Source organism: Watersipora subatra, chromosome 1, assembly GCF_963576615.1.
Source record: "Watersipora subatra chromosome 1, tzWatSuba1.1, whole genome shotgun sequence".
In the NCBI taxonomy this organism is placed as follows: Eukaryota; Metazoa; Bryozoa; class Gymnolaemata; order Cheilostomatida; family Watersiporidae; genus Watersipora; species Watersipora subatra.
The window spans coordinates 25,875,543-25,889,284 of NC_088708.1; the positions used below are offsets into that span (position 1 = coordinate 25,875,543).

Consider the following 13,742-nt stretch of genomic DNA (forward strand, 5'->3'; position numbering starts at 1 on the left):
ATGCTTTCCAATCGTGTGAGCTATTTTCAGACAACAAACATAGAACCATGTTCACTTGACAATGCGTCATTGGAGTAACATAAATGTCTATATTTTATGCCTTGATTTAAGCAATCTGATTGAAATTGTAAAGATCTTAGGCATCACCGTGCTGACTGCTAGTATATTTATAGAATCACTTATTAAGTTTCTTTTCTGATTAATAACATCAGTGACTCTAGAGTTGTTAGTTCATAAAAATTGTGAGTAGGGATAACAACTAGTAAGTAGCCAGCAGCTAGTAGATACTCCTTTCTGGTTTAGTATTATCTTTTTGTTTCTGAGAACCAGATGGAGTTTTCACAAATAGTTATATTTCTCTAGCGTATCCATATTTTTTAAAATATTATTAGACTTTTTCTGTGATTTTAGCTATTATTGAAAATGGAATGATTCCTCTCCTAATAATTTTGTCTCTGCCAATCACACGTATGATAAACCTGGCATCTATACTGTTGATGTTGTGGCATCTACACCAATAAAAACTGCTACAGCTAGTGTAAGTCATTTATTTCTACCAACTACATTTTTCTACATTATGAGACATTTTAGCTTTTGCAAGCTACTTGTAAACAGAATTTATTGTATTGCATCTTATGTTTAATAAAAACACGTCTCATCTATTTTAAGCCTGTTGACTGAGTGAATGAGTAGCTCTAAATTACTTGTACACAAACACAAGATAAGTGTGTGAAAAACAGCTGAATTGTCCGAAACTCATGAAGTGGCACATAAAACCTTGGTTACTTTACTTTAGGCATATTCTGTTACCATTAAACTACTCAAGCATATTTTTGCATTGTAGCTTATCCAATGAGTGGTGCTACCTAGTGCTTTCATATAAATTTATTTAGCTCACTTTCGAAAGCAGTAATTCACAAATATAACGCATAGAAAATGGTTCAGTCAATGACATGCTGGTCAGCCAAATGCATCTTGGTTTTTGATACTAAATACACCGATATGATAGAAAACTCACAATGTGCTGAATGTTGTCTATGGAAAGCCCACTGATCTCTTCATACACCGTAAAGGAGAGTCTTAGTTCTATTATATTATTGATGGTATTCTGCAGTTGCACTCTAATGTAGTAGTCACCACCTACAGTGTAGTTGCGTGTGAAGCTGATCATGTGTTGATAGTTGGGGATTACAGCGGAATTCTCATTAGCCAATGAGATGTACTCTGTAGAGTATTGCTGGGTTTCATCATCATATATGACAGTCCAAGAGCAGTTCGTAGGACGATCTGAATTTGTAGGTCTCAACAAAACAAAAGTCAAGATTTTCCAATACAAAGGCTTTTCAAGAATCTTCTCTGTTGCACCAACTTGTCCGCTGTCATCAAGAAGTTTTATGTACACTTGCCCAATTGCATACTGAACCCTGAAGCCATAAATCTTTTCGGTGTGATTGGTAGGCGTTTGGATAGCGAGGAAGCACTGGTAAACGCCATCTGTGTCAAAGTTCATTGTCAGTGTAACATTCTCATTCTCAAGTGAATCCCAATACTGGTACACCTTCAACATACCAATAAGTCGTTTTCATTAGATTCAGTGCAAACAAGACACATTGCAAGATATCAAAGATTTCCATCTCATGTTGTCTGCAGCAGAAAAGCATCAGGGAAAGTTGCATTGATAGTCTAGCAATCCATCGACCGGACTAAAGCGTATTGTTATTGCTATTTAACAAATAGCTAATACCCACCGTTCGTTTATCAGCAGCAACTTACGTATTTTCCATTCATGAATTGCTACAGTACAATGATATATATTTGTTTTATGCCCTTAAATAGATACCTTAATAAATATGTTTATACTTATGCGAAACATCGTTGTAGCTATCACGAGAAATTTTAGTCATATAAACCATTTAGTTTTAATATACTCAACTCGCAGAGTTTAGAGTTTTCTTTTCTAACTTATTTACTTTGAAAAAACATATGTACGTATATATTTATATATATATATAAATAAACTAGATGGTTTTCATATGATTAAATTTCTCGTGAAAACTACAATGCTGCATACATATTCATTAATATGTTAATACATGTATACTATATATATTTATATATAGTATGTATATACTTATATGCTGTATATTTATATACTTATATATAGTATATGTATACTATATATACACTGTATATATTCTGTATTTATACTGTATATATACTATATACATACTGTGTATATACTGTATATATACGGTATATATACGGTATATATACCGTATATATACCGTATATATACAGTATATATACCGTATATATACAGTATATATATAGTATATATACCGTATACATACGGTTTATATATCGATATATATACCGTATATATACCGTATATATACGGTATATATACGGTATATATACAGTATATATACCGTATATATACCGTATATATACAGTATATATACGGTATATATACCGTATATATACCGTATATATACGGTATATATACCGTATATATACCGTATATATACCGTATATATACCGTATATATACGGTATATATACGGTATATATACTGTATATATACGGTATATATATCGATATATAAACCGTATGTATACGGTATATATACTGTATATATACGGTATATATACGGTATATATACCGTATATATACGGTGTATATACTGTATATATACGGTATATATACGGTATATATACCGTATATATACCGTATATATACAGTATATACACAGTATGTATTTAGTATATATACAGTATAAATACAGAATATATACAGTGTATATATAGTATACATATACTATATATAAGTATATAAATATACAGCATATAAGTATATACATACTATATATAAATATATATAGTATACATGTATTAACATATTAATGAATATGTATGCAGCATTGTAGTTTTCACGTATACCGTATAGATACCGTATATCTATATATACGGTATATATACTGTATATATACCGTATACATACGGTATATATACGGTATATATACAGTATATATACCGTATATATACGGTATATATACGGTATATATACCGTATATATACGGTATATATACGGTATATATACGGTATATATACGGTATATATACCGTATATATACGGTATATATACGGTATATATACGGTATATATACCGTATATATACCGTATACATACGGTTTATATATCGATATATATACCGCATATATACAGTATATATACCATATATATACCGTATATATACCGTATATATACGGTATATATACCGTATATATACGGTATATATACGGTATATATACAGTATATATACCGTATATATACGGTATATATACCGTATATATACAGTATATATACCGTATATATATGGTATATATACTGTATATATACTGTATATATACTGTATATATACTGTATATATACGGTATATATACGGTATATATATGGTATATATACAGTATATATACCGTATATATACGGTATATTTACCGTATATATACGGTATATATACTGTATATATACCGTATATATACGGTATATATACTGTATATATACTGTATATATACTGTATATATACGGTATATATACGGTATATATATGGTATATATACAGTATATATACCGTATATATACGGTATATTTACCGTATATATACGGTATATATACTGTATATATACCGTATATATACCATATATATACTGTATATATACTGTATATATACCGTATATATACTGTATATATACGGTATATATACGGTATATATATGGTATATATACAGTATATATACCGTATATATACGGTATATATACGGTATATATACCGTATATATACGGTATATATACCGTATATATACCGTATATATACGGTTTATATATCTGTATATATAAATCTCAATGTTTGTCTGTCATTCATCTGTCCGGTTATAGCGATAAGGTTTTAGCAACGAAAAAATCACATTCGTGATTGATTTGAGCGCATGACATGCAAACCGACAGTCTACTAACAAACGCACGTAACCACAAGGCTAAGCCGTTCTTATCACACCAGTCGCTCTTACCATATACATGTACATACACTGTATATCTTTTTTGGGACTGCACACGCTATATTATTAATTAATGCCATGCGTAGGCCCTACTCGGGTTACAATGCGCCTGTTTAAAAATTGTTTTTGCCTAACAATATGGCATATGATGTTTTCCTACCCTCACCATAAGCAAACAAATTTTTTCCAGTTTTTTCCACCATACGATACCAACAAATGTTTCTTTGAAAATTAAAATTTAGTAGTCTGTGTACTGTTTCCGACGAAATAAAAAAATGCTGATATGCTATCGCTGAAATCCAAGTCCCACAATGCCCGAAAGAGATACGGTGTTTGCTTGCTCTCTATCTGACTTTTGCGTCATTCGCTGTAAGTTATAAGTTATAGTAAAAACCAAAAACATAAGTGATGTAATTTTAACCTATGACAAAGTTGAAGTATAGTTTAGTAAAATACATACTAAACCGTAGCATTAAGAAGTATGTGCTTAGTAAGCTAAATTCATTTAAAATGTATTCAACAATTATGGTATACATCTGTCTCGAAGGTGAGAACTCCCCATGGTATGTACAGCACGTACATAGACCTATTAACTATACATTAATTATACTATATTAACTATATAGAACTATCAAGAATAGTTAATAGGTCTATGTGCACGTAACACATTGTAATGTAACATTTTCTTGCAGATCATAATCACTAAATACATTAAAGTTACTGTAGGCAACTATAGTTATTAAGGTTAACATATATTATTTTGTTACTAATTTTTAATATGTACAGTACATATATAAAATTTTGAGCGGTAGTTGCATTAGATAATTACTATGGGTTTCTATATGCCAAATAATTTTTTATTGTAATTGTAGCAAAACAGACTTTATTTAGCCATTACTTGTTAATTATTTCAAACATGTACATTTAAACACTTTTACAGTTGTTTTATTTTGTTTTCAATTTATTTCAATTGCACAAAACACTTTTTTACGATATGTATAAAGTTTGAAAGTTAGAATGGTAAATGTTGTATATGTTAAATAGAAATAAATTTTCTGTGCAAAGATTTTTTATTACCCTGCAACGCCGGTCATTCAGTTAGTACTGTATATATATACTGTATATACATAGTATATATATACAGTGTATACATAGTATATATATACAGTATATACATAGTATATATATACTGTATATACATAGTATATATATACAGTATATACATAGTATATATATACAGTATATACATAGTATATATATACTGTATATACATAGTATATATATACTGTATATACATAGTATATATATACAGTATATACATAGTACATATATACTAAATATACATAGTATATATATACAGTATATACATAGTATATACTGTATATACCATCCATATACAATCTATATATTTTTTAGCAATACAGTACACTTTCCATTAATTCACTATTAATATTGAATAGGTGGCTCATGAACAATAGTATGGTGGTTAAAACTGAAAGAAGAATAATTGCATGTTGCAAGTCCTTCATTGCAACTTTTAATCAAGCTTGACAACGGAAAATCCCCAATCCTATCACCTCCGAATAGCCTCAATCTCTAAACAGACTTTAATACTAGGTCAAGTTTATCGGTGATGGCAGAAGATAGTAAAAATATTTAGTCATGAAATAACGTTATGCATGACGAAAAGTGATTGTGGAAGCTGTTAGATTTTTCACCTTCTCTACTCCATTGCAGGAGATTGTGAACTCTACTCTAGAGGCATAGACATTTGTTATGAGCCAATTGACATCGTCTGAAGGATGAATGAGAAACTCCTGATCGCTAGACAGAGAGGCATTATAGGTCGAAACGTAAATGGCATCATATGACATTTTGAACCAGATGTCAAACCTAATAAACTGTGTCACGACGTCAGGAGTGATCAAATTGGTAGCTGTGATGGTGACATCATGCCATCCAGTCGTCTGATAGTCAGATACATCTAAGGAAACTTGCCCTGGATCAGAAGGTAATCTATATGAGTTACACAAATTTCAAGATAGTTGCCGCAATAATCAGACAGCCAATCAACATTACAAAAACAGCATGAACATGAATAATGTTCAAATATGAACACAAATGATGTTAATAATACATTCATAATGTATTATCAACATTCATAATAATTCATATTGTTATGAACATAATACGTACATTATTACATAATAATGTAATAATACATTATTATGTATAATAATGCATTATTATACATCATACAGTATTAAATGTACTGTATTATGTACAGTAATCTTGTACATGTATTACAAGATAATCCAAGATAGCACAGATTTTTTTGTGATCTTGTATAACACAAAATACATATGTTATATATTCCTATGTTAACATACATAGATGTATGTTAATCGAGGCATATTTAATGGAAATACGGTTGCAACCAAATGGTTCAGTATTTATTTAGAACAGTTGAGTTGCTATTCCAGGGAAAAGGGCATCATGTTATTTACGTGTTTGTAGCTAATGTAATGATTCTAAAATATCCCTCTGTTTACCTCCATGAATTGTTAAGCGTTCACATACAGTAGGTTGGGAGGCTACAAGTAGTTACCGTATATAACCTCGTGCAGTGAAATATGGGGCCATCCACTTTCCTTTCAAATAAATTGGCTGCACATTATTTGCAACTAAAGAATAATTAATTTTCTATTTCCAGCTACATGTACTAGCAATTCTGTCGTTTAACTAAATATGCCAAAGGTCAAGACATAAACTAAAGTAGCTAGTTTTTTAATATACATGTTTATGTACATCGTATGAACATGTTTATGTACATCGTATATACATGTTCATGTACATCGTATAAACATGTTTATGTACATTGTATATACATGTTTATGTACATCGTATATACATGTTTATGTACATTGTATATACATGTTTATGTATATCGTATATACATGTTTACGTACATCGTATATACATGTTTATGTACATCATATATACATGTTTATGTACATTGTATATACGACATACATATACACTCGTACATGTTTATGTATGTTGTGTATACATGTTTATGTACATAATTATGTACATGTAATCCATTCTCTAGCGAACTCATGCTGATTTTATTAGTATAGGTGTATAATGCAGTTGCCTCCCCACAGTGCTGAAGTATTGTAACTGTGCAGTATGTCAGCCGCTAATAATAGTCAACATGAATAAAAGTCCTATGGGTATGTAAAACTCTGCACTGGCGTAAGGGGCTGAAGTTAGCTACAAACACGCAAATAACAAGGTACCCTTTTCCTGTAATAGCTACTCACATCTACTAAATAAATCCTGAACCATTTGGTTGCAACCGTATTTCCATTAAATATGCCTCGATTAACACACATCTATGTATGCCAACGTAGAAATATATAACATATGTATTTTGTGCTATACAAGATCAAAAGAAAATCTGTGTTACCTTGGATTAGGTTGTAATACATGTACAAGATTACTATACGTAATACAGTACATTTAATACTCTATGATGTAATACTTATGAGCTGCGTAAGGGGAAATTATCTTTTCACAATGAATTTAATCACATATATATATATATATTTTATAGTAATGTGGCTTGCCCAAAAACCAACAGCAATCAACTCGGGTGAGTTACAGAAAAGTGCGCTATTGGGAACAGCTAAGATCTTGCGGCGAGTGCTCAAACTTCCAGGTCTCTGGTAGGAGACCCGAGTTAGAGCAGAAACTACCACCCATACAGGTTAACCGGGGTGAGGAAACAATTTTTTTTTATATATATATACTTAAATCAAGATAAGAAATTTAGCCGGGCGATTCACAGCGCTTTACAATGCTTCTAATTGCAATGAACATAAAGGTAAGAGCAGAAAACTCTTCAGTTTCGTTAGAATTATGGAGTAACAGGTTTTTTCTAAGAATAGTGGATTGCAACATTTTTGGAGCTGAAGACATCTATGCTTGAACAATAAAACAAGTCAAAGAGAAACTTAATTATCTCAAATGTATAACAAACGTGTCTGTATTGCTTGACAAGTCTGTTACGGATGAGACATAACAAGGCTGTAGTTAAGATGCTGTCCTACAATTGACAGCATCATGAGTTGCTAACACCCACATGTATCACAGTGGCTTTAACATTCCGTTTCAAGCGATTATAAAGCAAAGTTTGAATTGAAGATTAGAGGTGATAGATTAGAAAGATTTAAAAGATTAGGAGTTAAGATTTTTGATTGGTTGATAAGAGTTGATTAAGACTTTTGATTGGTTGATAAGAGTTGATTAAGAGATTTAACATTTGGCTTCAACAGGTTGATAGGTTGAAACAAGCAAAAACAACAAACACAGACTAGCTATCATTTTTTTTCAAATTGAATGTCTGATTAAAATAGCTTTTCTTTCATTAATGCTCCGAGTTGCTGAACTGCTCAGCTCCCATTACCATTTTTAAAAAATTTAATTATCAAAATTTATTCCCTTTCTGCTGCGGGTATGGAATTTCATTCTGAACCAGATTTATCCTAGAACTAAATATACTGTGACTATTTGTGTATGGGATTTGGCTGAGGAGCAATTGTGGCTGGATGCCCTTTCTAACACCACAAATGGTCCTTCTGGGATTTGAACCACTGACACTAACCACTGCAGCCAGCGCACTAACCACTAGCCAACTAACCACTAACCACTAGCCAGCGCACTAACCACTGCATCAAATTAGCATATTTTTGCAAGTGTCAGAAAAATATTTTTTGTAATGCCTTTATTTGTTATTACTTTGTTTAACAGAAATGAGAATGAAGATATTTAATATTTTTAGGCTTTACTCAAGGATGGCTTGTGTAGTCTAGCTGAAGCCAGTAGCTGAAGCATGTTTGCAGCACGCAATAATTCAATAAACTATCTGCTCTTCTGTGTTTACGCTATTAGCAAACACTAAACATCCAACTGATTTTTCATCTCCAGTATATAGCAACAGCTATAGCTGTTGCTATATACTGTATATAGCAACAGCTATAGCTATAGCTGTTGCTATATGCAGTATATAGCAACAGCTTCAAACAGTGCTTTAATTATGCTGCAAACTGTTTCAATTTTAGATAATAATTTTGCCAGATATTGTTGCGCTGGAATAAAAAAACTAATTTATAATAGAAAGAAAATATTAGAAAAATTACAATCTCAGCTCTAAGGCTTATGGCACAAGCTATAGAACTTTTTTATAACAAACCTCCGCTATTCTCCCATCTCAGATCCCAACTGGAGCATTCAGTGGCGTTGTCGACAACACATGTGAAGTTAACATGGCTACCAGTTGCCAAGGCAACATCAATTATAGTGGTAGAAGGGTCATCGTAGAACATGTGTCCATGGGCAAGAGACAAACCTGTAATTGCCTCTTCAACATGCAGAACAGCATTCAGAGAGTCCGAGCTGCAAAAGAACTATTTTGCTTGCATGACAAATACATGCTGGTGGGTGGCAAGTTAATTATCAGGTTTTAGTTTTAGTAGATAAAAATAGCATCACCAAAATTCTATCTTTACAAAAATAAAATCCCTTGTGGGTAGCATCGTACGAGGACCTTGTTAGGTAAACTATATTACATATGAATATTCTTGGGCTAGAAAACGTCATTTAGCTTAATAGCCGATTCAGAGAGTTGTCCACTCACACACCATATCATATTAAACTAATTAGTATATTGGTAAACTTCATTTTCTAAAGTAAAACAGCACAAAGTCGAAAGTTTTGAAGCATATTTTTATTTGATCATATTTCAGCTGGTGACTCCTGAACGAATGGATAGAGAACTGGATAGAGAACAAAAGATTTTAGTGAATTTAGCTTGTAGTCCCACATATAGTGTAAGTCTCACCTAACATAGTTCTCTATAGTGACCCTAATCGCATAATGACCCGGTTCAAGGTAGTTGTGTGAAAAGGACAGAGAGGTTCCAGACATCCAACCTGTATAGTTATTTTGTTGCGAGTCACTGGTCGCGAAAAACACCGTCGGGTCGCTTCCTAAAATGTAAACAAAATTATCAGAAATACTTTACTAGCCTCGATATTTTAATATACCTACAGACAAGCCTTGCTTCTAGATTACGGCATTAAACATTTCAATGTTTTGACAGATGACATTCAATAATGCCAAATACCGGTTTCAAGTAACTTCCTAAAACAGGTATAAAGGTATAAAGTAATATCCTATAACAGTTCTGCACTTGACAGAAAAAACTGATAAAAATTAAAAGTAAAAACTGTTAAAATCACATAAACTTAAACTATATCTAGTGCAGGTTAAAGTAAACTATGCAAGGGGCTTCTGTCACTCACTCTATCACTGGACTACAGACATTCCCTCGACCACACTTCTAATCCTGTGTCTAACATAAAGTAACTATAACTATGAAACTATTATTTACAATATATTACTCTATTTAGTTTTTATACACCATTTAGGCCATTAAATACAGATTTCTTTTAGTTCTATATAATGTATTTGTTTTAATGTTACATGCAATTATTTTGGTTCTAGAAAAGGAATCTAACAAAATAGAATGTATTATTTTAAGAATATTTGCTTCAACTGCTTTAACAGTACTAAACAAATATCGGAATGAATCATCTTCTTATGTCGAGGTTTGACTGCATTTTGAACATAAAAGTACCAAAGCTGAGCGGCTGACCAATATGTAGACTCAACAAGAAAGACTAGCATGGCCACTGCTGGGCTCTTCAAATACACTACTAAACACTGTGGTGGCGGAGAGCAGTACAGAGACCACGGCGGGCCTAGTTGATTCCCAATCTCAGCACAGCAGGAGATTCAGCCGTAGGCGAGTCGGCTGCTGTGACTCGACTGGAAGCTGTGCAAGCTCAGCCTACCGACTTGGCCAACCAAAGCATCGATGTAGTTGAGACGATAAAAGGGGCGGAGCCTAACGCACGAGCTCATATATATATATATACGTATATATATATATATATATATATATATATATATATGTATATATATATATATATATATATATATAACGAGCCCAGATGAGCCAAGGATGGCAGAAATAACTGACAGTCTCACTGCATGTTGTTCATTGCAATGCGCCCGCATTGATCACATAAACTCATATATACTTGTAAAATATATATATATCTTGATGATTACATTCGGTATCTTTACTCTTGTGGAGGAGCAAAGCGACAGTTTCCTTCAAAACACACCATTCATATAAAATGAGTAGCTGTAATGGAGGACTGCATCACTCTGAAGTCTTAATGGGTCCATAAAAACTAGAGTACATTTTATTGAATTGATAAATTGTGTAAATAGAAAAGATATCCGACTAGAGTAATAGTTTACTGCTCTAACACAAAAATGCGCAGCTAGAGAGCCAAACTCTATGAAATGCGACTGCGTCGATGCAACTAATGGTAACCCATTTTAATATTTACTCAGACTTTGCATGTGTTCAAATTTTGTGTTAGTCACCTGTTAGTCAACGCAAAGCAGTCCGTGTTCAGTTGGTGTTCAGTTGGGTGTGAAGTAGTTATACAGCATGCAATAAAATAAATAATACAAAGAAGTTTCGCTTCCAGCTGATTATGATAAATGAAACAAAAGCAAATTAAAACGCAAAAATTTAGAAGTTGGGTATTCATAAAATGCGCAATTCCCTTGATAACATATTTATATAGCATATAATTCTCTTGATAACATATTCATTCAACATACAGTTACCTTAATAACATATTTATATAACATACAATTAACTAGATAACATATTAATTTAAGATACAGTTACCTTAATAACATATTCATATAACATGCAATTACCTTGAAAACATATTCATGTAAGATGCAATTACCTTGATAACAATCATATAATGTACATTTACCTTGAGAAGTTATTATGCCAAATTCCGTAACTGATCCAAATAAATAGACAGGAAGTAGAGAGGTGAAGGCGAAACCAACAATCGCATCTTGAACAAGCACATTGATCTGAAAGTTGAATATACAGTATGGCAACAGCAGCAGTTGTTGTAACAGTAATAACAGATGCCATGCATGTATATATCTTACTGTCAGTGATAATCGCTAGCAAAATAAATTAGTAGATTATTCAGTCTCTAAAAGATGAATACAAGTACAACTTGCGCAGGTATACATGTAGGTGTTTATACTTGAGCATACAGTCTCAAGTATTAACACCTTTTATATATAAATATAAAAAAATCTATATAACTTAAAAGCTTGATATATATATACATATATATATATATGTATATACATATATATATATATATATATATATATATATATATATGTATATATATATATATATATATATATATATATATATATATATATATATATATATGTATACATATATATATATATATATATGTATATATATATATATATACATATATATATTAAGCTTTTAAGTTATATAGATTTTTTTATATTTATATATAAAACAATATCTATATATATATATACGTATATATACATTTCTCAAAGTATGTCATCTGTCGTCTGTCTGCATTCCGGCTATAACTATTAAAATCTTGATTTTGAAATTCTGCATTCTTATAGATTTCAACTCACGACAAATGCATCGAAAAGTTTCTTATCTGGACGTTCTACCGCTGAGCTAGAACTGCATAGCCTTAGTGACACACAGATCCACATACTTTGAGTAATATATCTATGTTAGCTGCGCTACCCGGCGTTGTCCGGGTAATAAAAAAGTCTTTGGAAAAAGAATTTATTTTTTATCCAACATATAACAACATTTGCCATTATAACTTTCAAACTACATGTACATACATGTATCATGAGAAAAGAGTTTTGTGTAGTTGAAATAAACTAAGAGAGAAATTAAAAGCAACTGTAAAAGTTTTCAAACTTTGTCAAACAACTGTAACTTTCAAACTTCATATCATGAGGAAAAAGTTTTCTGCAGGACAACTAAATTAAAAATAAATAAAACAACTGTACATAAAGGTTTTCAAACTACTGTAAATTTAAAATTTCACACCTTTCAGCGACATATATATTTTAATAACGTACAGTGGAATTTTGGCTCTCGAACATAATCTGTTTTAGAAGGTTGTTAGAAAACCGAGTTGTTCGCAATCCGAACCGATTTTTTCCATTAAAATAAATGTAGGTAAATTTTAATTCATTCCAAGGCGAGAAAACAACTTCGGTAAACTATACTGTATAAAACTGTATACTATAAATAAAAACGGGTAGATATAGATCATGTTTAATTTTAATAAAAGGTTTCCTATTTATGATGATGAAAAAAGAAAACAAAAAGTAAAAATTTCATATGTTTTGCTCTTAAAACATCGAAAACATTCTAGGTTAAGATATAATACCAAAAATTGCAAAAATTGATAATAAAACAACAAAAAATACCACAGATCAGTTACATCAGAAATCGTGTGAAAAAGAAAATATAAACAGCAGTGGCACGTTTACTTTACACCATTGAAAGAGAATCCCCCTCCAAAACAATTTAAGGTAACTCGACTGGAGGGGTTATCTCCCTGGCAAATTTCTTTGGTAAAGGAAGCGTTGTCCCAGATGGTTACTCCCTTTTTTAAAAGAATTTATGAAGTGTAAATTGCTTCTCCCTTTGTTAA

The 13,742-nt window shown here is 31.4% G+C and overlaps 1 protein-coding gene across 1 annotated transcript in view; it reads right to left on the reverse strand.

Annotated features, from left to right (window-relative positions):
• The window catches only part of LOC137385565 (uncharacterized), a 105,647-nt gene that overhangs the window by 49,146 nt on the left and 42,759 nt on the right, over positions 1–13,742 (reverse strand). Inside the window, exons 15-19 of the mRNA XM_068072052.1 lie at positions 11,982–12,087; positions 9,956–10,103; positions 9,308–9,510; positions 5,769–6,049; positions 1,019–1,558 (exon numbers count right to left, since the gene is read on the reverse strand). Coding sequence (XP_067928153.1) covers positions 1,019–1,558; positions 5,769–6,049; positions 9,308–9,510; positions 9,956–10,103; positions 11,982–12,087 — 1,278 coding nt within the window. The remainder of the gene's footprint in view (positions 1–1,018; positions 1,559–5,768; positions 6,050–9,307; positions 9,511–9,955; positions 10,104–11,981; positions 12,088–13,742) is intronic.